Source organism: Harmonia axyridis, chromosome 1 (assembly GCF_914767665.1).
Source record: "Harmonia axyridis chromosome 1, icHarAxyr1.1, whole genome shotgun sequence".
Taxonomy (NCBI): Eukaryota; Metazoa; Arthropoda; class Insecta; order Coleoptera; family Coccinellidae; genus Harmonia; species Harmonia axyridis.
Window position 1 is genome coordinate 27,154,574 of NC_059501.1, and position 25,818 is coordinate 27,180,391.

The following is a 25,818-nucleotide window of genomic DNA, read 5'->3' on the forward strand; positions in this document are numbered from 1 at the left end:
TGAGACAAAATGGGTGTGCTCCATTTAAAAAAAATGACGGTTACGTCATTACTCGAAAGTAATTCACCCTGTATATTAGATTATTATTTTAAAATACGGTAAATCAAAATAAAAAGCCACGTGTTTCAGGATTATTTCTTCAAATCGTCTGTTTAGTTAAAAATGTGTTTCATACTTTACGGACACAGTGTATACAGATTTTGCAAAGGCATTCGACAGTGTGTCGCATTTGATTATGGGGAGGAAACTTGGGACATTTGGTTTTCTCGGAAGATTTCATTTGTGGTTGAATTCACATCTCTCGGGCAGATTCCAGTTCGTGAAGATAGGTGAGACGCTTTCTTTTCCAGGTTCCGTGATTTAGGCGTTCCTCAGGGAGTCACCTGGGGCCATTGTTGTTTTTGATTTTCATTAATGCTATAAGACTCGTCGTTCACTTTGTCCGATTTTTTCTATTTGCCGCTGATCTGAAGCTTTTTACTTCAGTTAAGTCGTTGGCTGAGGTAGCGGGGCTGAAATCGGATCTGCAGGCTATTGAAGAGTGGTGTGCAACCAAATGTATAACAGTCAATATCAATAAATGTCTGTTCATGACTATTTCATGTTTAGTTTAGAATATCTGCGCCATTTTTGCGGCATCTCTGAAGACTCTGGGATTTTTCCTGAGAAGCACTAGAGATTTTAGCGAGGGGACCCTACAGTACCCGTTTGACCATTTATAATGTTTCTTAGTTTTAAGCAAAAAACGAAATATAGGCATCTAAAAGTCAAACACACGAAAAATAATCTGAACATCATAAATGAGGATGAATAAAAATCAACTGATCATAGTATATGTTCATTTTCCACTTATTCCTCACATTAACCGAGACTATCATAAAACTCCTCCCTCATTTTCGACGAGACTGTTGTAATCAAGCTTGCCATGTTGAATATTTGTATTCTTAGCTTTTCTAAATTTTCTGGCTCATATAGATACCCGTTGAACCAAGGATTCCCACCAAAAAAAGTTTAGTGGAGTTAAATCCGGTAGCCTTGTCGGCTAATATCTTCTTAACGACATGATAGCATTTATTACATATGTTAATGTAAACAGATTTTTCGAAACGATGGAAACGATGTACCTACTTGAATACGCCCCCACCGAAACGCTCTCTGTTTCACCGACTTGTTGTGAACGAAGCTTAAGGTGACATCGGTATTCCGCGCATCGTCCGGTGACTCTTCCAGGCTGGAATTCCTTACTAGGAAGAAGTCACTTTCGGAACGAACACGTTATTGATGACACGGTTGGGGTTGACGCGTTTGGATGGATGCTGTGACGCAACTGCTCATGTCATTAATTTGTACCAATTTTGGTAAGATCTTATGCGTGTCTTCCGTCATATCGGACCTCATAATTGATCTGATTAGGATGTTTAATGAGTGTCAGCTTATGATGTGCGGTCAGCTAATCTATGCGGTTGAACAGATCATTTGAATTTGGAGTGTAATCTGAATACAAAGTTCTAAGTTACCTTCGATGGAGAAAATTAAGCTTTTGACTCGCATGGTTCTGCGTTTGAAAATGTATACATACCTACTACATTAGATTGATTTTGAACAGAGACTAAGTAACGAGACATTTTGTCAAGATATACAGGGTGTCCCATAAGTGGCACGTCACAGTGACACCGGAGGTAGGTCAGCTAAAGAGGGACCTAACCAGCCTAACATGACCCCAGTAAAAGTTGCATGGTTTTCGAGTTATTATTACGTTTTTTAGTGAATTTTCACCTTTTTTAACATTGTCAGGGACAGAATTCTGCTGGAAAGCTCTCGAAGCTTATTTTTTTTGTTGTAATGGAATCTTAAATAGTTATTCAAGATGACATGAGTATGATTCTGTCAAAAAGTTATGTGGATTTCCGTAAATTAATGGATAAATCTTGATTTCAATTGCTAGCAAAACGAGAACTTCGACTTTGGACACCTGCTGTGAAAAAAAAATCCTTGAAACAAAACGAGCAAGTAACATCAAAAAATTGGGCATTTTAGACAGATTTAGAAATGGTACAATACACGAATCTTATGCCCATAAAACTAGGTATTTTCATCATTTTACCGATGCCCCACTTAACTAAGTTGAAACTAGGAACCCCGCTTGCTATGACATTACATTTGATATCGGGCGTTATTATTTGTTAAAGTCACAATAGGGAAAAAGATGGATTAGGGGAAGCGAAAAAGGAATATTATTGAAAAAAAAGGTAAATTAATTAAAAACAGACTTAACTTTCGATTATTTATTTAATTCTTAAATCTAACTTACAGTAAATGTTCAAACTGTTTCCCTCGGACTCTAATGCATAAATGACACCGTTTTATAAAATTACGATTCAATTTTCTTAAACTAATTTCCGATATGGTCCGGGCTGCGTCGAATACGCGTTCACGCAATGCTTCCTCGCTTCTTATTGGTTTTGCATACACTTTGTCCTTTAAACATCTCCAATAAAAAAAATCCTGTGGATTCAAATCCGGGGATCGCGGTGGCCACAGTATGGGTCCTAATCGCCCAATCCACCTGTCGGGGAATGTGTTGCTGAGGTGCTCGCGAACCCGCCGAGCGTAGTGTGCCGGGCAGCCATCTTGCTGGAACCACATCCTCTGCCTGAGTGCCAACGGCGCGTCTTCCAATAATCCTGGCAGGTCATTTTGAAGCATTTTCAGGTAGTTTGCCCCGTTTGAAATAGCTGGCAATAGATGGATGTTTAAAGGACAAAGTGTATGCAAAACCAATAAGAAGCGAGGAAGAATTGCGTGAACGCGTATTCGACGCAGCCCGGACCATATCGGAAATTAGTTTAAGAAAATTGAATCGTAATTTTATAAAACGGTGTCATTTATGCATTTGAGTCCGAGGGAAACAGTTTGAACATTTACTGTAAGTTATAATAGATTTAAGAATTAAATAAATAATCGAAAGTTAAGTCTGTTTTTAATTAATTTACCTTTTTTTTCAATAATATTCCTTTTTCGCTTCCCCTAATCCATCTTTTTCCCTATTGTGACTTTAACAAATAATAACAAAGCCCGGTATCAAATGTAATGTCATAGCAAGCGGCAAAATTACCTGATAGCGGGGTTCCTAGTTTCAACTTAGTTAAGTGGGGCATCGGTAAAATGATGAAAATATCTAGTTTTATGGGCATAAGATTCGTGTATTGTACCATTTCTAAATCTGTCTAAAATGCCCAATTTTTTGATGTTACTTGCTCGTTTTGTTTCAAGGATTTTTTTTTCACAGCAGGTGTCCAAAGTCGAAGTTCTCGTTTTGCTAGCAATTGAAATCAAGATTTATCCATTAATTTACGGAAATCCACATAACTTTTTGACAGAATCATACTCATGTCATCTTAAATAACTATTTAAGATTCCATTACAACAAAAAAAATAAGCTTCGAGAGCTTTCCAGCAGAATTCTGACCCTGACAATGTTAAAAAAGGTGAAAATTCACTAAAAAACGTAATTTGGTAATAACTCGAAAACCATGCAACTTTTACTGGGGTCATGTTAGGCTGGTTAGGTCCCTCTTTAGCTGACCTACCTCCGGTGTCACTGTGCATATAGTAGAAACTTGTTTCAACTAAATACATAGGTTAACTAATTAAATGAAAAGTTCAATTCATTAAAAATTTACATAGTCTCTTTCTAGAATTGTTCTCTGGTGTCTTGCCTCTTTTGATAAATATTTAATATTGTTACCAGTAGACAAATCAATGTTTTCTATCATTATCACTGAATCTTTCATTATTCCTGGCTCGAAAATCCGATTAAATAGTAGCATACGAAAAAATTGGGGATCAAAATTATTTTTTTTATTCAATCAATATTGTAGTACCAGATAATATCACCTCAGAATCAGGTTACAATAATTCTAAAGAGGATATTTTTACCGTGGCATCCTCACAGTGGAATTCTGAATTTTCGATTCGAAATTCGTAAAAAATATCTTTGGTTCTAATGCTTGTTCCGTGATGGTTCTTATTTCATGGCGAATTTTTTGTTTGAACTGAACCAGGAAAGCTGGTTCACTAACGTAAACTTTAGATTTGTGGGAAGACCACAGATAAAAGTCCATAGGCGTCAAACCAGGCCTATGGACTGCATGTCACCTCTACTGGAGATTGATTTGCGTGGAAATACTCGTTTTAGAGACACATTGGATGTATGTGAAGTTGCTCCATCCAACTGGAGCATGTTCTTTGGTTAAAGCAACAAAATATTCTGCAGTTCAGGCACCAAAACTCATCTAACATGCTCATATAACGCTCTGAATTTACAGCAAGTGTTCGCCCATTTTCATCTTCTTCAAAGAAGTAAGGGGAGATAATTCCTCACGATGACATTGCAGCTGCTCATACGGTCACCTTGAGCGAATGAAAGGGTTTCTGATGCTTGCGTTTCGAATTGGCTGCACCCTAGTAGCAGTGAGCTTCATCCGAAACAAAATGTTGGTAAACGTTTATAAGCGCTCAATAGTCTGGCTTCAATTTTAGCACCAATTGAATTTTATAGGGTGCAGCTACGTACTCAATCTTTGTGCAAAATGCGTGATGTTCTACCCACATTCAAAGCACTTGGACGTTTCCTAATGGGGAGGTAGGGATCTTCACGAACAGACGAATTAACCCGTTCCTCAAAAACCTTGGGCGACCGTATTTTGGTTTATTTAGTGCTGAACCGGTCTCTACGAACGTTTTTACCAATTTTCGAATGAGAGCAATGCTTGGCGCATCATTTAAGTGAAAACCTGAACGTAAACCTAGCTATGGTCGCAGAATTACCAAGAATTGAATGAAATTCATCCAACTAGCACATGAAGGCTTCGTGTTTTCCTCCATTTGAAGACTATCAGAATCATGTGTGAAAATCCAAAAAAATTATGCGCGTCTAAGGTCCTTTTCTAACTCTGCTGACCCTCCGTTTTCTCGTTTACCGAGGAGATCAGGGAGCTCTCATGAAATGAACCAAGCACATCATATTTACATAGTTCATTTCCCTGAGAGCTTCCTGATCTGCTCGGCGAAGCCGGTAACGTGATGACTTTACCTTGCAGTAAATCAAATAACGTTTTGTGCTTCGAGTTCTTCGCGTGCCTTACTAGGTTGAAGAATAGTTTAAATCACGCGTGCTACTGGAAGCCCGTCGATTTCAATGAATTCTTCGCTGTGTCGATTGGTTTCTCGTTCGAGCCACTTAAAGTTAATTGAATTTCACTGATGCAATCGAATCATATTGTCCATTATTCATTTTTCAATCGTCGCTGTGAATCTTTAAGGAGTCATTGACGTCACAAACGAAATGAAAACATCCGATTGTTAAATGTCTGATAAAACTGTCACAGAAGTTTACGTAGCGTTAATCTTTCATTCGATATGTATATATTCTTCCACAACTTACAATGGAGGCTTGTACGACGTTGCTGACTAATTGATATATTCGATGGCGTCTATGAGAGATAATACAGAACTCCCTTGTTTTTTGAACGCACGTTTCCCGAACTGATCGCTCTATCTATTCAGTCACAATGTCTGAATTTTGAAATTTGCATGATAGATTCGGACCACGAATACGTTAATGGGCAAAATCGGACTAGGAGTTTTGTAATCATAGACGTTTAAAATTGGGTTTTTTGTTCATTTCAAAACTGCATTTTCGATCGGAATAAAAATTTTCTTTTTGAAATAGTCCACCTGTTGCTTTGGTTGTCTACTTGACCAGAGTTCTGTGAGGTTGTGTGTTCGAATTCTCGCTATCTGTCTGGCGCATTTGATTTAAGACACTGCAAACTTTCACAAATCACAATAAATTACAATTCAGTTCCTATCGAATTTTCAATGAAATTAATGGATTATAATGACAGAGCATAGAAGATTGTCACCAGCATAAAATACAAAATATTGTTGTTCTATACTCAAAAGTCCCGAGAGCTGAGAATCGAGAGAAATGTCAAATGTAAGCGCTGTAAGAACCATCTGAAACTCACCCGATCTCTCGAAATCGAGTAGGTATAAATCTCCCGTTTTGTCTGAAAATTTCACAGGTATAAGTAGACACACCAGGTTTTTGTCGCATCTTAGACGCTATGTTCGTAATTAAATTATACCATTTTTTGAAGATATCTCTCTATCAATAAATTTGTAAGGAAATCATAAGGTCTCGTTATATTTTTCTCCAATTCTGTGGTTATTCCGTTCATTCTTCCACATCTTGTAGAACAAAATTGTGCGAGAATATGTATATCAGAAACGCACAGTTTTCATGGTTATATTTTATTATTCTATGTTGGTACTCCGAACTTTCCGCCACGGTTTTATCTGTCAATTCATCAATTTGCCTTAAAGAAATTAGTTCTGCCAACCAACATTTTTCAATGCAAAAATCACTAAATTATATTTATGGAAATATTTCATTAATTTCAATGAAAATGCAATGAATTAGAGAAAATAATGTATAATACTCGTACAGAAGGCTCATTCTACCACTCGTTCATTCAAAAACTCTCCACTTCGTGGCTCGTTTTTAAATTTTGAACTCGTGGAAGAATACCAATGCCTTCTGCGCTTGTATTATAATAGTTATTTATAATACAAGTGCAGAAGGCATTGATATTCTTCCACGAGTTCAAAATTCAAAAACGAGCCACGAAGTGGCGAGTTTTGGAATGAACGAGTGGTAGAATGAGCCTTCTGTACGAGTATTATACATTATTTTCTCTAATTCATTGCATTTTCATTGAAATTAATGAAATATTTCCATAAATATAATTTAGTGATTTTTGCATTGAAAAATGTTGGTTGGCAGAACTGATTTCTTTAAGGCAAATTGATGAATTGACAGATAAAGCCGTGGCGGAAAGTTCGGAGTACCAACATAGAATAATAAAATATAACCATGAAAACTGTGCGTTTCTAATATATTCTCGCACGATTTTGTTCTACAAGATGTGGAAGAATGAACGGAATAACCACAGAATTAGAGAAATAACTATACTGAATGAGCTTTTTTCAAGTGGTATCTTTTTGGGTTGATACATTAGGAAGAATATAGAATTTCTGTCGGCGTACGAATTTATACCTACGACCCATTCGACTAATGAAAGATATTTCCTTCCATCTTGCATTTTTGTTTCGATATTTCTGAAAAATATCCTTTTCAAGTTTATAATATAATTTGAAGGCTTCAAATGAGGAGTCTATTATTTGAATTAGATCTTTTCGAGGAGATAATAAAATTCCTTATCAAGGAAATTCAGTACTTCCTTGATGTGAATACAAAGGGAGTATGTAAGTACAATTTGTTTTCATTACGCGTATATCCCTTTGAGCTTCGAATTTCCCTAACCTACAACTGAATAAACAATTTGGCTGCGATCACCAGATTGGCCTATCTTTGCGTCAATAATTTTTGATATTTTACGATAAGGCGATTGTTATCGATAGTTCAAATTCCTCACAAAATTAAATACGAGAATTTCTGTGCAGCTTTTTAAATCTGCAATTTCTACCACTTGAAAAAAAAATTCCAAATCAGTTTTTCCTGGTAGGGCCCTAACTTTATTCTTTCAATGAGGAACCTATATTTTTTTTACTGTTTTGGTTTCTAGATGAATGAGAAACTTTATACTTGATTAGATTAGAGGAGGGGCGGAAAATCATTCGACCTTGCAAGCACCTTGACCCAAAGACCTATTGTGCATCCCCGCGCTGTTTACCAGTCAGGCAATAGTGTTTCAATGAACTTTATCACCTTTCTGGAATCTACATCCAGTACTTGTTCTGCTTTAAAAACCAAGAGCCAAGCTTCACGTTTACCATCACACACATTACCATATTAGGTTATTGATATTATTAAAGGATTTCACAATCCACTTAGGTGCAATATTTCACATTTGAGTTGTTTTCAAGTTGCTATGTAGGTAAATGTTAGTTTGGTTCAATATAATTCTATTCTATTCCATTTTACTTAATTCTAGCCCTCACTTCGAAAATGTTGAAGATTTGTAATAAGAATAGTTCTGCAAATTTTCATTTACAAAATTTAGCAAGCTTTTTTTCATAGCCTGTATATCATTTCATTTCAGATATATTGCTCGAGATATAATTCATGTATAATATTTGACCATATTATACATGACCATAGGGCTGAAGGACCTCGGTCAATGGCGCTTTGATAAATTGTTATCAATAAAGATCAGTTATTATTATTATTATTATTTGACCATAAATATATTCCAATAGGAATCACCATAACGTTATTGTTATTATATACCGAGTTACTAATATTAAAAAAAATTCATGCGGAATATTTCGAGAACTATCAAAATTTTTGATGGCTTTTATTCTTCATGTAGAAATCGGAAAAGTGAAAAAAAATCGGTTTTTCATTAAAAACTAAAAATCAAAATTGGAACTCGCCCTGGAAAAAGTGAACATCCTGTGTCTGAGTATATTTTTATTATGTAATGCTCGAGCAATGAGAATACAAAAAAATAAGATTCCTATATTTTTCCCAACTAGAGATATGGAACACCTTATCGCCGTTTCAGGAGTTTTCTGGATTAAACGAACAGCTAAAAATATTTCAAATCATATTGTCAAGGATGAACCGGCAGCATGTTTGCACACTTTTTTATTCATCCACAAAGGTCCAAATTAGAAAATATTTCAATTCAAATACATATATACAAAAAAACGTTACCAACATTACATATTTCGGAATGCTTCGATATAACTATCTTCAACTAATACCTACTTTCCATTTATTTTCATTCGAAACCTGTTCATGGTTCATCCACATCCACCAATTCATTCACCAGTTTTATTGCCTAACGGAAAAATACTAAAAAAAAGAACCGTCAATTTATTTATATCTTAATAGTATCGTCTAACAGGAACGTGAGTTTCATAATTATGTTGTTTGAGGATTTCTTTTAAATTTAATTACAACTCATGATCATTGTTGAATATTCTTATTTCACTCGAAAATTCTGAAATTCTTGTATTGGACTGCCTTCGAGATTGATCGTTCTCGGATGAATTCCCTTTCTTAATGAAGATTGTTGTGTTAGTTAAAAAAAAAAGTTGAAATTGGCCAAAAACTACGACAAGCTGTGGTATATCCAATGTCCAATCTATAACAAGAATGTCATGAACTCTTCATAAAATTTGCAGCGTTGCATAAAATTATACATTACGTAAGATGATCCAGAGATGAGAAGCCTTCTTGTATAACTTGCAACGCTCTACATCTACTAAAATCGAAAGTCATTAGTAAGGTATAAATTTGCGCATGTAAGCGACCTGCTGACAAGTACAAAGTGTTGTGCAGTAATTCGAACTAACTGTCTATTTCCTCATATTACCGAATGACATTGACAATACACCAGAGAAGAACGATATCGCTCAATGTAAATTCGCAAACATCGAAGCCTTTCTCTTCTTCCGAGAACTTCAAATTTAAATTATTGTTGTTAGAGCCTGCGGCTTATCTGTAATGGAAAAATTAAAGATAAGTGGCTCGAAAAAAAAATACGCTCCGAGGATTACATTATATGGAGAATTAAACTTCAATCGAATTCTGTCGAGCATCATTATCTGTTTTGCAAAAATGTTTGATAATAAGGTTAGACAATCTTTGGAATTCATTTGAATAATGTTAAACCTCAATACACTGCTCGACAAAAATTGAGATTTGTGTGTTTTGGAGATGTGAGATTTTCAATCTAGAATCCGGAATGTTTTTTTTTAGTCAATAAATGTTAAGGAATAATTGGTCATTTATTAAAAATCTACGTAAGCGTTCGAGGGTTATACCAGTTTTCGATAAATTGCCTAAAAAACCATTCATTTCATAACCTAATAGACAATTTTCGATCCTGGTTCATACGTTGCAAATTGTCCTGCATTCGAAATATTTCAATCAGTTCGGACCTGTGGTCTCGGAAATATCGAGTATTTCTTTCCAATATTCTTCTCGAGATTTTGCTTGAAGTTTGAAATAATAATAATAACAACTGGTCTTTATTTGTACATAATTGTTATTTTAAATCAACACCCAAATCCCAACTCTGTCGGCTTTGTCGCCAATGGAATATAGAGTAGAGCTTTCGATACTACCAAAGGAAGAGAGGCTTTGTGATCACTTTTGGAATTAAACTAATTTTTGGTGTCACCGAATTCAGAATTTTCATTAGTGAAATACATTTCAGGCCATCCTGGAAAACTTTAATTTGCGTCTATCTGTTGGTATGTCCGCCTGTCTGTCGATCTGTGTTCGCACATCTTGTAACGTCCTTAACTTTCACAATTTTATCGGATTTTCATTAAATTTGGTGTGGTTACTCAGTTTGGCCTGGGGCAGAAAAGTTTTCCATATTTTTATTGAATGTTCGTTGTTTCTGATGACGCAATCAACATGAAATTTTGCATGAAGCTTGAAAGAATATATTGTGCAACAAGTGGGGAAAGTTCAACTTTTCTCACGAGTGTGGAAGTTTCTAACACGAGCCTGAAAGGCGAGTGACAAAAACACACGAGTGAGAAAAGAGCTTTCTCCACAAGTTGCACACTATACTTTTTCTACAACTGCACAAATGTAAATGATTCAAGTAATGTAACTGATTCAATTCAAAATGGCCTCAGTTGACAGTATCTGTTAATTTCTTGCGTTTCCATAGAAACTACTTAAAAGCCCAATTGCATTAGTCTACCAAGCGAGATATGGGCAAAGTGCCGTGTGGAATGTTATTTCTCACAGTATGAGAAATACATAGCATTAAAATTGAGTGAGCTATGAAGAATACGCTACTTTCCATGACAGTTGTAGGAAAAAGTATTTTGCAACAAGTGGGGAAAGTTCAACTTTTCTCACAAGTGTGGACGTGCACTCGCCTTGAAGGCTCGTGTCATAAACACACGAGTGAGAAAAAGGACTTTTTTCGCATGTTGCACAATATACTTTTTCCTTTAACTGCTATGGAAAGTAGCGTATTCTTCATAGCTCATTCAATTTCAAAACTATGTATTGCTCATACTGTGGGAAATATTATTCCCCACGGCACTTTGCCCACACCTCGCTTGGTAGAGCAATGAAATTAGGCTTTTGAGTGGTTTCTCTGGAAACTCAATAATTTAGCACATACTGTCAACGAAGGTCATTTTGATTTGAATCAAGTCCATTATTTGAATTATTGAAACTTGTGCAGTTGTAGGAAAAGTATAGTGTGCATCATGTGAAGAAAGTCCTTTTCTCGCTCGTGTGTTTGCGGCACTCGCCTTTCAGGCTCGTACCACAAACTTCCACACTCTCGAGGAAAATTGGACTTTCCCCATTTGTTGCACAATATACTATTTTCTACCACTGCACAAATTCAAATGATTCAAGTAATGTACCTAATTTAATTCAAAACTGCCTTCGTTGACAGTATCTGCTCATATCTTACGTTTCCATAGAACCGACTTTTCAAAATACCAATTTCATTGGTCTACCAAGCGAGGTGTGGGCAAAGTGTCGTGTGGAATAATATTTCTCACAGTATGAGAAATACATAGTTTTGAAATTGAGTAAGCTATGAAGAATACGCTACTTTTCATAGCAGTTCTAGGAAAAGTATAGTGTGCAACATGTGAAGAAAGTCCTTTTTCCCACACGTGTGTTTGCGGTGTTTCAGGCTCGTGCCACAAACTTCCACACTCGTGAGAAAAGTTGAGCTTTCCCCACTTGTTGCACAATATGCTATTGCGATTTTAGATCCTGAAATGGATGACCAAACATTTCATCCCAAAAGTTATCACTACACTATATGCTTCTACAACCTCGAAGGCCATTATTCCGTTGATCAGCTCGACTATTTCGGCCTGTAATAAACATCAAATAGATTCGTTCACGCCGATAAACTTTCGGCGCTAATAACTCATCTAACGAAAGCGGAACATAGAAGGAACCGCTCGTTAAAAACGCAGGGTTTCCTAGAATCGCGTATGTAGATTGGCGTCCAAAATCTTTTCGGTCAAGATGAGTAGGGGTAGAGCGTGTTAAACTCGATTTTTATCATCGCCAATTTCTTAAAAATTGAAGGCTACGCAGTCGTCGGCACGTAGACAAGATCGGCACACACACACACGCCGCGACTTGATGGACGTACAACACCAATTACAATAACGCTGCCGGGGCGGGGCGGGGGACGTAGGGTTCGCGGAATCTCTCGCGAATCTAGACATCCGCGCGCGAGATACCAGACCGTCGACGGGACGTCACGTGAGATGCGTTCGGAGCTATTTCGTAATTGGGATCGTTGTAGCGTCTACCGATTTATATACGAGGGCGACTCTGCAAAAATTAGGGATTCACGGCTTGACTTTTTTTTTATTATGACGTGATTTTTAAGCTACTTGGCTTGAGCTTGACTAGATTTAAAGTCAAGTAGTAGTTTTGCAATCTCAAGTCAAGTTAATAATAATAATAATTAGTTTATTCTTCTTCTTCTAGTTCCATCTCCTATCGAAGGTTGGAAACCATCATAGCAATTCGGATTTTGTTAACCGCCGCTCTAAATAGTTCTGAGCTGCTGCATCCGAACCATCCTCTCAGTTCTTGAACCAGGATAGTCTGCGTTTACCCACATTTCTACTTCCTCTTATTCTGCCCTGCACAATGAGCTGCAGCAATCTGTGTCTTTGCCCTCTCATGACATGTCCCAAGTACTCCAATTTTCTTCTTTTGATAGTCAACAGCATTCCTGGTTCACTTCCAATTCTTCTGATTACTTCCACATTTGGCATTCTTTCTACCCATGTTATTCGTAGGATTCTTCTGTAGCACCAGAATTCAAAGGCAGCCAGTCCATCTAAATGAGTCCGTTTCAAGGTCCACGCCTCCATCCCATACAGAAGCGTGGAGAACACATAACACTGAAGCATCTTTAGACGTAGCGTCAACTTTATATCTCGACAACACAAGAACTTCTTAAGTTTAATAAAAGCGGTACGTGCAATCTCGATTCGGGTTTTTATTTCTTTAGTTTGGTCTATATTGGATATTATCCATGTTGCCTAATACCTGTAGTTGTTAACTCTTTCTATTATCTCGTTTTCAATGACCAGGTGGGAGCTTGCAATTGTCGATTTAGTGATGACCATACATTTAATTAGTTTATTGTCCAACAGTTTAACCCATTTACAGGACAATGTGAATGTAAATTACAAAAAATAACAAAATATAGCATTGAAACAAAAAATAAAAAACAAACATTTCACATGATCTAAGATACATTCCCTGAATATAAATTACAAAAAAGTAACGACAGATAGAATTGAAATAAAAAACATAAATTTCACATGATCTAAGATACGTTCCCTGAAAAATAACGAATTGCTGACTTGACCAAATTTTCCATTGATGAGGAGAATATATCTTGGCCATCACAAAATGAGTTGAAGTTCTCACACATTTTTGTAATAGGTGCCTTTTGCAGAATGTTCGTTCGAGCTCTTTCTGGCTTGAAAACCAGGACAATTCTTGAGTTGAAGCTTGGAACGTTAAAGTTGACCTTCGACAATATTTCTGAACAGTCGACATTATAATGGATCACATTAAAAAGGAATGATAAAGAAGCAATTACCCTTCTCATTTCTAAACTCAAATATCCAGTTCGCTCACACAAGATTGCACCGTCACACCCTTGGGGTGGATACACTCCATCAGTCTTAAACAGAAGGAACTTGATGAATCTTCTTTGAACACTCTCAAGTTTTCTCTTATGGCACTCATGTATAGGACTCCACACCACACTTGCATATTCTAACTTTGAACGAATAACTGCATTATACAATATTTTAAGTTCATCTCTGTGGAAGTTGACTATTTATTTATCAAGTACTGGAATCATATCAAGCTACTTGATTTTTAGCAGTTTCATTGTGTAGTGTCACATAAATGAAAAAACAATAATGAAGAAGAAACCTTGCAAAAAACACTTTCATTTATTAAACTTATTGTATAAAAGAACCGAAAATATCAACTCTTTTGAAATAGAAACATAAATTAAATCACTATATATAATAACGGAATGAAAAATTATAAAGAAATAAAGTTTTTTAATATGAAGAAACCTCTAGGCTTTGTTTGATTTTATAATTTTGTATCCAGGATCTAGATACATGAGGCATCATATAGATTTGTTGCCTATCCTATTGCGGGTTCTTGTAACTGTAAGAGCAGCTCTTTCAACAGGAGCTGAAGATGCTGATGTTGATAAACAACCTTGGCCATTTTGGCCAAGTTTGGAAAGATATTTCCTAAACTACCAAAATCTACCAAAAGATTCCATAGAAATGTGAGAAAACTACTAATAAAGTCACACTGGCGAATGCTCCAGTCTCTCGGCGCTCGAGGAATCCCCTTATTTAGACTGAGCGCGCACGAGATTGCAGAAATATATGCCGTGCGACGCCTGCATATCAAGCTCAAGTAATATCAAGTTGCTTGATATTAAGTCAAGCAATAAATATCCAAAACCAAGTCAAGAGCTAAATATTGCCCAAAAAACCGTTTGGAACTTTTCGCATGAGGCTGGTCTCAAGAAGAGGCTCGATGTATGGGTACCACATCAGTTAACGCAAAAAAAACTCATGAACCGAATTTCCATCTGCGGTTCGCTTCTAAATCAACAACATAAAAGACTCTTCTTTGAAGAGGTTGGTGATTGGTGATGAAAAGTGGATAACTTACGACAACGTCGAGCGAAAACGGTCGTGGTTGAAACGCGGTGGGCCGGCGAAAACGGTGGCCAAGCTAGGATTAGCGGCCGGAAAGATTTTGTTGTGTGTTGGGATTGGCACGGACTTATCTATGAGTACAATGAGCTGCTATTCTACCACACAACTGTAAACTCAGAACTGTACTGTCAACAATTGGACCGTCTAAGGGAAACAATCGCCCAGAAGTGGCCAACATTGGCCAATAAAAGATGAATTGTGTTCCATCAGCACAACGCCAAGCCACACACATCAATAGTGACTCTCCAGAAGCTCCGGGAGCTTGATTGGGAGGTTCTTATGCATCCACCTTATAGTCCGGACCAGGCACTAAGCGATTACCATCTGTTCCTGTCCATGGCGAACAATTTTGCTGGTAAAAATTCGCTTCAATAGAGGCTTGTGACAATCGACTGTCTAAATTTTTTGGCAATAAGGTCGAGGGCTCCTATGACAGAGGCATAATGAATATACCTTCAAAATGGCAAAAATTTATCGAACAAAACGGCGCATATTTGACCTAAATCGGATCATTCTAACAATGGTAATTGGAGCCTTGTTTTTCATGCATAAATAAAGGATTTCTTTTCACTGCACCATATTTGCCTATTAACCTTTCGACTCTTTTTGTTTGTAAACCTATCACGATCTCTGTTGTTAAATATGTGATTCATGGAAAAGTAACTACAACATCAAAGATCCAGATGTATTTATGTTTCTATACAATGGGAAAAATTCTTCGGTTAAACTGTACCTGTAGGTGTACTTTGTAATATTAGGAATGCTACTCCCAAAATGAAGGATGTGTTAGTCTCACATCATGAAACGATCATATTTGAACATTTCCATTAATATGTGATCCACAAAAAAGTCGTTGGCGACTCCGAACCTGTTACATTTCTGTGGACTAAAATGAGATGGCCCCAATCTGCTCGTGGCATCTTATTCCAAGCAGAATTTTGTGTGCTAAGGCTAAGAACATGTAGGTTCTGAGTGGTACTTGTGTGTTAAGGTGTCTACTCACCTACCTGTGACCTGGCGATCAGATATATAATGTATTGAAAATGAAAAATCATGCCTAAATGACCACATAATGGCAATCATTGGAATATCAGAATTTACTGTATTCATAGTTAATTTAATTCACCATTATCGGGTCAAAGCGACAGTTCTGGATCAACAGGTAATCAGTAAGTGAGTAGGCATCTTTAGACCTAACTGTCTATTGAAAATGAGCATTTTTTTCATGTCCATCATATCCCACACATCAACATCATCTTGAAGAAAGTCCATAGTTCGTCGAGTATCGGGATACCTGCGTTGTCTTGCTGAATTTGGAAATTTAGACAGCTGTCAAGTTGTGCTAGTGAGTTGGCTCAAAGGGAAACCAGTGATCTAGATTTTCGTGCGTGACTTCCGTCTGCTCTGCGTCGACTATGTACCTATGTTTCTGCCTCTACTCCTCTATGATAACCCTTCATAACTAAATCGTAACTAATCGCGGAGCACTAATTTATGCCATTATGCATAACTGAATATTATCTGAGTGTCCACAACAGGAGCACCTTATTCAAATCCTTTTCTTTTATCGTATTACATTTTTTTGTATTACTTACCAATTTTATATTTTGGAAAGATTCAGATAAATTGGTATTAATAACTGATAAGGTTACTGTACTCATCTGTATGGATCGATGCAAAATTGAGACGAGTATTTTGTCTGTACCTTGATCGCGTCAAGGTCACTGTTAATGGAGTCATAATTCTAGATTATTTACCGTAAGATAAACACACATATTACTACAAAGTATCATTACTAGAGTTTTCCGTGAAACGATACCATCTTCTGAAAAGATTAATATCCAAAAGATTACATTTTATCTTGATGACACTAGAATACTTGAATAACAGACTTATATGCAGCATCATGAGCGTCGATAAAAATATTTGTCTAATGTTTTTATAGATGGCATGTTGAGAATATTTCACATATTGCATTCCCTCGCAGAAGACTAGATCTTCATGAAATGAAGAAAGGAAGTGAGCATTGGTCTTATTGAAAAAAGGTAATAAAGGACCCATATCAAATTCAGAGCTGGAGTCAAAATATTTGGCTGAATATCTGAAATTCATGGGATTTCGAGGATATGATCAAAGAATAGTTTCTCTGATTTTGGGCAGATGCTCTTTACAATTTTCTCAGCTGTAACTCAAGGAAAGTTCTTGGTCTAGGACCTAGGTTATCTTCGTAAGAACTACCAAGGTAGGATACTTTATAGGGTATCCAAAATATCTGCCTGTCTGCCAGAATTTCTAGGCCGATCTACAAACTATCATCCAGAACCCACAAGCATGGTTCAAAGTTTTATATAGTGATTAATTGAATCGATTGTCTTCTTGTTTTGAACATCTCTATCTTTCTTGTTTTTACTTCACATTCCTCTTGCGTTTTATGGAAACCTCTTTGAAAGGAAAGATAATTGACTACAAGAACTAGGGATTCACGGCTTGGCTCAATTTCCAAGCTACTTGGCTTGAGCTTGACTTGGTTTCAAGTCAAGTCAAGTATTTATTTATCAAGTACTTGAATCATATCAAGCTACTTGTCTTTTAGCAGTTTTATTGTGTAGTGTCACATCAATAAAAAAATGATGAAATGAGAAGGAACCTTGCAAGAAACCCTTTTATTTATTAAACTTATTGCATAAGAAAACCGAAAATATCAACTTTTTTGAAATAGAAACATGAATTAAATCACTATAAATCATAACAAAATGAAAAATAAAGTTTCTTAATATTGAGAAACCTTCAGGATTTGTTTGATTTCATAATTTTCCATCCAGGATCCAATACTCATGACGCATCTTATAGATTTGACGCCCAACCTATTGCGGGTTTTTGTAACTGTAAGAGCAGCTCTGGAAAATTGTCTTTCAACAGGAACTGAAGATGCTGGCGTTGATAAAAAATCCTTGGCCATTTTGACCAAGTTTGGAAAGATATTTCTCTAATTCTATGGTTATTCCGTTCATTCTTCCACATCTTGTAGAACAAAATCGTGCGAGAATATATCAGAAACGCACAGTTTTCATGGTTATATTTCATTACTAAATCAATCACTAAATTATATTTATGGAAATATTTCATTAATTTCAATGAAAATGCAATGAATTAAGGAATAGTATATTCTAAAACAAGTTGCAGAATGGGCTCCTATTCCAACACGAATGCGAAATTCGAAAACGAGCGACGAAGGAGCGAGTTTTGGAACGCATGAGTGTTGGAATTGCCTTCTGCAACGAGTATTAGACGATATTTTCTCTATTTCAGTCATGTTTTGCGAAATATTGTCGAAATTCAATGAAAAATTCAGATTATATATCCTAGTGACTTTTGTATTGTATCTTGGCAGTTGGTGTGACTGTTACGAAAATCGACAGATTATGGATTTTGAATATGAATCGTATGTTTCGAATTTAGGCATAATTTACAATTACACATTAAATTCGGGAATTATGTCTGACAAAATCGATTGAACACTACCAGAATTATGAGAATTTGCGAATATGTAGCAAATCATTTCTCTATATCCCCAAATTATATTATATTGACAATTGTTGACGTTTGTTGAAATTTGATAGGATTGGAAGTCAGCCTAGACAACCACAAAACGAAAAATATATCTGAAAACGATGCTGTAATGAGTTCATTACAGCACTGTTTTTTAGAACTGTAATGAACTCATTACGATACAGAAATAGAGAAAATAATGTATAATACTCTCGTACAGAAGGCTCATTCTACCACTCGTTCATTCCAAAACTCGCCACTTCGTGGCTCGTTTTTGAATTTTGAACTCGTGGAAGAATATCAATGCCTTCTGCACTTGTATTATAAATAACTATTCTGAAACTACCAAAATCTACCAATAGATTTAATAGAAATGTGAGAAAACTACTAATAAAGTAACACTGGCGAATGCTTCAGCCTCTCAGCTCTCAAGAATTCCTCTTATTTAGTCTAAACGCGTCCGAGATTGCAGAAATATATGCCGTGCGATGCGTGCATATCAAGTTCAAGTGATATCAAGTAGCTTGATATCAAGTCAAGCAATAAATATCTAACATCATGTCAAGCCAAGCTCAAGTATGTAATTTTACACGAACTTGATTTTCGAGTCAAGTAGTTGGTTAAAATGTCAAGCTACTTGGCTTGATGAATCCCTACCAAGAACTGATCTGAGGGGGCGAGACCATGAACATCTCGTCCTCGTCCAGTAGATTTTATTTCGTAGGCCTTGTCGTTACGCCTATGCCACTCATGTCAAGTACCGGATTTAGCAATTGGAATCTCGATATTACAGTTCATCAGGTTAGATAAGATAAGATGCTCCTGCTACCTGCGAAGCCTGGAGACAAACAGTAGCTTCTGAGGTTCCACGGCGTGTCATTTACCACAATTACCAACCGATGCCGTCAAACAACCCCTGAACCCAATCGCGTCGATATGTTGACGCGCCAAATGTGGTCCGAGAATCCGCGAGACATCTTCGACATGGACTCCTCCAATTCCTGTGCAAGCAGCGTTTCACCCGGTCTGTTGAGCGGCCGCATCAACCCGAACGGCCTTCTAGTCGACCTGATTCCGCCCTGTCAGAAGGAGGACGATTGGAATTACGACCAGTGTTACAGTTATTACGCGAACGGGTGTTATAACACCTGCCAGTTCGTGAAATTCGGGGATATCGAGGATTTTATGTGAGTAGCCAGATTTAAGCAAGACACGTTTCTGCTGCGTTTGTTGCTGGGTGCAACCTGTGTAAATGTAAACCATGCGTGTTGTTCGTGCTGTTACGCGTGAATGAGATAAGTGGGACGGAATTGATTGGTTGTGGTGTTTTTACCTTCGACGGCCCCTTGTTTCGATTGGATCGGGCGGATTGATGTTCAGTTGAAAACTTTGATCTATGTAAATATCGATATTAGCAGAAAACAATTTTTGGTCTCGTTATTATTATGATTTTCTCTGAAATCTAAACACGAATCATTACTGCACGTGTTTTGCTATGAGAGTAGCATCCTCAGGTGGTCAAGGTCAATCGATTCAAAAACATTGCAACTTGTGAAGATCTGGCCACTTGTTCTCCGAACCGATCACTCTGTCAGTTCAACGTAATGACTGTATTTTTCGAATTTTGATCCGGGGATGGTCTCAAACGATTAGTTTCGACTCACTGATGACGAATCCGTCCTCAAATTCGATACTGTCCGTCCTGCTCGGAAATTGAAATTTTCAGGGAAGGTTCGTATCTCGAAAGCAGCGGTTAAGTTTGTTAATAGGCAAAATCCGACTAGGGGTTTCGTAAGTATGATCGTTCGGAATATTGTGTTCTTATTAATTTTTTAAACTGCAGGTTCAATCGAGATGAAAATTTTCTTTGGATGTAGAATGACAATTATTTAAATCCTTGAAAATTCAGGTGGATCGCCATAGAAAAGTGATGAAGAATTTGGAATGAAAAGTACCCTATATTTCCTATAAAACGAAACCTATGGAGTTGAGATGATATACCAATTTCAAGCTCCTTGTGAAAATTCAAGAAAAAATTTGAAAAAAAAAATAAATAATAAATATTTCCGTGATCATAGATCCAATCAGGTTAAGATTGTTTTCTGTATATACAGTGTGTTTCTTAATAATATACTTATATATAAGAGGCGCCAACTTCATATGAACGTAAACGTGCTAACTTTTGAGATATGGGGTCGTAAAAATTCATTTTTTCATGATCACAATGTTGCCGTTGCAGATATTATGAAATTTGGTACACAAGATACATTTTCTGATATAGGAAGATACAATTTCATTATTTTCTCCAGTGGCGTCTATCTTGGTTTTGCATTGAAATATTCATAGAAAAAATGATACGACACTGATTTTCAAATTCTCAATCATTTGGGAACAAATTTGTTTTCTTGATTTTACCTACTTTGTTCGACAAATGGTTTTCGCTCAAAAATTTAAAAATTGTTTCATTTCATGAGAATGAGAATTCCGAAAATAACCTTTCTTGGATGTCTCGATTAAAACAAAATCTTCATATAAGTAAGAAATTTTCATGACACTTTTAGCAATATGTACTAAGTAAGACGGTTTTTATTTTTTAAGCGAAAACAATGTGCCGGACAAAGTGAAATCAAGAGGATTTGTTAAAAATGAATAAGAATTTCGAAAATAATTTTCAATTTGAGTAAAAGTAGTATCGTACCATTCTTCTTCTTAAAAATTATTCAATGCAAAATCACTAGTTAAAACCAAAAGATTGTTCGTACCTCAGGAAATTTACCTTGATGCAGTGAAAATGTGTACCAAATTTTATAGAAATATCTGCAAAAGCATCATTTTTCTCTGAAAACGTTGCTATCCTGTATCTCAAAAGTTTGCACGTTTGTGACATACGTTTATATGAATTTTTTTTTCTTAAAATGACTCCAAGAATCGCCCCCTTACATATAACGATATCATTAAAAAACATCCTGTATAGACAAACCGTTTCAAGTTTCGTGATCAATTGCTTATATGTATTTCGGTTGTTGATTGGACTTTTCTTCAGAATAAATTTATACATGAAATTGTTGATAGTGAATATAAAAACTTTATGTATCAAGAAAAGAGAATTAATGCAGACTATTATCTCCACCATCAACAAACACTTGAACAAAATTAATGAGGGAACTAATTGAGGGAATGATACATATTAATGTTGACTTCAGTCTTCATTGAATGTTAACCTATATCAAACACAGACATTGACATTGACAGATCCTCGTACTGCTGAAATACCGTTTATTTTGCTCCTCCAAAGGAAGGTGGAAAAGTTTATATTTCTTTCCAGAATGATGGATATGAACTCGAAACTTTTGAGTCTCAAGCACAATAGTTAAACCTATCTTCCCAAATGCAGATAGCAAATAATGTCCACAAATTATAATCAGAAATACACTGATCAACAATTGCTAGGGATCACTTATGAACTTCTCTTCATTTGTATTTTTTCAAGATATCTCGTGAATATCTGTACATTATATGTTCTCTCAGGAAAAAGTAAGATGTTTTGAGTTGATTATATCAAAGTTTTCCTCACTTCATCGGCTCTTGTGCACAAAATCGATTATTATCTGTAGGCTGTTACAGGTGGAGTGAAAAGCAATGTGGTATTTGTTATTAAATCTGTTTTTTTCTCTCGTTCAAACACATAAGGTGACAATAATTGAAGAAATGAGAACAATATCAGCTTATCAGTCAAGCCGAGAAGACGTTTGGCTACTGTGCAACTGGACCAAATCATACGGTGGATACAGGAAGGTTTGTCCCAGCGAGAAGTGTCCCGGCGGTTGAATGTTTCGCAAAGTGTCGTGAGTCGGGCTTGGAATAGGTTCATCCAAAACGACTCAGTAGCTTATGTTCATGGGGAGGTCGGCAGCGCAGTACAACAGCTGCCCAAGATAGTCTTTTGATCCTCAATGCTAGGAGAAATCCCACTTACCCGGCGTCGCGGCTCAATAGATCACTGAGAGTTGCAACAGGAGTTCTAATTTCGAACCAGACTGTAAGACGACGACTACATGTTCGTGGTTTGAGAGCACGTAGGAGGGTACAACATCCCCGTTTGAATAGGGAACACCGGGTTCATCGACGGCAATGGGCTGAGGAGCACCGCAATTGGACACTTGAAGATTGGAGCCGATGTTTATTTACGGATGAGTCTAGATTTCGTTTGGTCAACTCCGATGGACGTATTCTTGCTTGGAGGGAAATAGGTCGAAGGTATGCAGAACAGTTTATGGTACCCACAACAGCTTTTGGCGGAGGTTCTATATGTGTATGGGGAGGCATTTGTTTGAACCAACGCACAGAGTTGGTTGTTCTGCAGAACACCACCATGACCAGCCAGAGATATCACGATATGATTATTGAACCCATAATTGTTCCGTTTGCGGCTGCCGTGGGCGAGAATTTCATTTTAATTGACGATAATGCCCGTCCACACCGTAGTCGTCTGGTTAATGAAGCGCTAGAAACTCATGCTATTGATAGGATGGACTGGCCAGCTCGCTCTCCAGACATGAATTGCATCGAACATGTCTGGTCTGAGATGTCTAGACAATTGTCAACCTTAGAACAACCGATCAATAACCTGGAGGACCTTTCTAATGCTTTACGGGATATTTGGACGAATTTGCCCCAAAATTTTATAAATCGTTTGATCGAAAGTATGCCTCGTAGGGTAGAATGCTTGAGACGAGCTCGTGGGGGACCAACTAGGTACTAGCTTAACCGAAACTTCAGCCTTCTTGTGGTTTCATCATAAAATTTTCATGTTATTCAAACACAGAATTTTGAGTTTTCCTAATAAAGTCTTTTTTTCTCTCCAACTTTCCATTTTTTCATTCTTTTCTCAAGTGAACCATATTATCAACTGAAAATACTCTGATATCTGACTAAATTTATAATCTTGGAGCGAATATTTCAGAAATAAATTTAGAACAAGTAAGTGATCCCTATCAATTGTTGAGCAGTTTATATTGAAAGTTGTCGGTCCAGGAGATCTTATAGGGAAGGTAGGGGACTCGCCTTCACCATAAATCTCCTTCTGGGAAAAATTAGTGGTCATATGACGGTACCGCGAGGTTCATCTTCACGCCCTGGAAGCCGTCCAACTGGGCCACGGGGTTTTTGAGAAATCACATGCTACGCGAAAAGCCATCGTTTATGCGCGAACATCCGGGTCCGTATTCCCATTTTGGCCGGTAAATTGACGCAGGATCTTGTGCCTATCGTCGAATATGGACGCGAGCGGAATCGCGGTCGATTTTTGCCGCCGTCGATAATCTGTTGAGCCAGTCGGTGCTTCGTTCAAAGAGCGCTACCATCTCCGATTGTTACGATAGTAATTATTGATATGTGTCGGTGTGTGTAGAAGTGATTGAGTTGTTGAATTGATTGTCGAGGTTATGGCGGGAAATGATAGGAATGCGAGTTCGTCGAGGTTGAGTATAGATTTTTTATGAAATTTTCGAAAAATTTGAAAAGGTTGCGCGAAAACTTTGTTATTGTTTTGCATTTTTTCGATGATACGATACTGAATTGTGGAAAAATTTCAATGCATATTATGATTTCAGAAACTTGTATCGGTAAGACCACTGCATATTCAATAGCATTTAAAATATTTGAACAATTGTCCTGAAAGTATTTCGCTCTTATATTCTTACCCAAGAAGATAATGTCAATTTTTTCATTAAAGTTGCCTATTTTATTTATAATACTTAACAATCTTAGGACTTCAAAAAATTGATTGAACGAAACAGTCAACCTTTAAACTTATTTAAACTTGAGTACATAAACAGAATAGGAAGAACCCAGAAATGAAAGAAATTAGGTGAATTGTTCAAACAAATTGACTGTTATCAGGACTAACAGTCATTAGAAATTTAATTAATCAACTATTGCCTAACTTGTCGGAAAATTAAGCCAGATCAATTTTTCCTTCAAGTATTGAATACGCATCATAGTCATGTTTTCCAAGACTCATACAATTATTTTTTGAGACGTACTTACTCGCTTCAAAGGCGCATTCCGAAATAACACCTATATTCTGCATATTCCATATTCATAATTCCAAATAAATGAAGGGTTTTCCAATAGGAATGATACGATTCAAAATTGTTATATGTATGGGCAACTGTGTGTATTATTTTTTGACATTACTTATTGCATTTATATTCATTAATATATATTATTTTATCATAAAAAGATACACGCATCAAAAATGTTCAAAAATTGTTTTATCAAAATTTGGGCTCATTTGTCAATACTTAGAGAAATTTAACAAGATTTCATGGATAAGATCACCAGAGTACTGGTTCGGTTAACTGAATAATGTCATTCATGAATTCTTTCATGAATTTTTCAAACTCGGATGAAGCGTATATCTTTAACAAATTTCTAAACTCTGATGAAGCGTATATCTTCACATGATTAAACCTACTGAACACAAAATATCAAAAATAATAGACATTTTTCGGCAACCGTCCGGGAAGTGCTCACTTCCCGGGCGCTTTTTCTCTGAGAAAGTAGCATTTCCCGGCCTAGTCCGGAAAGTACGTACTTCCCGGACTAGGCCGGAAAAGAATCACGTCGTTTGTGTCATTGTGAATATGAAAATCTTGATAGGTATATTTTTAATAAATGCAGTTGATCATTACCTTAGCAACCGAGAAAACGGCTGACAGTTGATATGAAATTAGTTGTCAACAATTTTTATGTTTTTGATCGCAATCGTAATAAAATATGGAAAGCAGCAGCGATAGTGTTATTCTACACGGTTGCCGAAAAAATATTGTACGTAACACGCCCGAAATTGTTTTTTTTGGACTTCCAGGACGAGCGTAAGCGTCTATTCGTCCAAGAAAACCCTATTTTCCGGACTTGTTACGTAAATTACTATTTCATATTAAATTTTATCATTCATTTTGGAAATTAATATTTCTTCTTACTAAATGCTGCTTCAATCTTAATTTGCTCAGATTCTGTAATATATGTGTTAATACATGTGCAATGTGTTAATATATCAAAAAGTTGAAAAATAAACATTATCAAAACATTATAATAAAAGACTTTAATGCACCAACTAGACGTCAATAACTTCAGTAGTTAAAACCATATTTGAACTTCTGATCTAGACTATATCCTATTGATTATACCTACTATGTTATATTGAAACTTATCCCATTGAATATATTTTTGAAGAATCCTTTATAATGGATGGTTCCTAAGATTTTCCAATGAATTGTGTTGCAGAAATATGTTATATCTACCTATATTTTTTCTTGAATAAGTCAAATCAATAATTTTATTTAAATTCTTTGAAGACACATGTTCTGTTATTTGAATTTCAAAAATGTATAATGGCGCGAAGAAAATGGTAATCAAAATCCCTTCTCCATATGTATGTCA

The 25,818-nt window shown here is 36.4% G+C and overlaps 1 protein-coding gene across 6 annotated transcripts in view; it reads left to right on the forward strand.

Annotated features, from left to right (window-relative positions):
• The window catches only part of LOC123675412 (hypoxia-inducible factor 1-alpha), a 163,344-nt gene that overhangs the window by 41,807 nt on the left and 95,719 nt on the right, over nt 1-25,818 (forward strand). The window contains exon 1 of one of the 6 annotated variants that reach the window (XM_045610779.1): nt 19,229-19,559. The exons of 4 other annotated variants lie outside the window; for them this stretch is intronic. In XM_045610779.1, the coding sequence (XP_045466735.1) occupies nt 19,309-19,559 (251 nt within the window). In that variant the 5' untranslated portion in view covers nt 19,229-19,308. Of the gene's footprint in view, nt 1-19,228; nt 19,560-23,734; nt 23,852-25,818 lie in introns of those variants that run through there. One more of the 6 variants, XM_045610785.1, reaches the window with a different exon arrangement.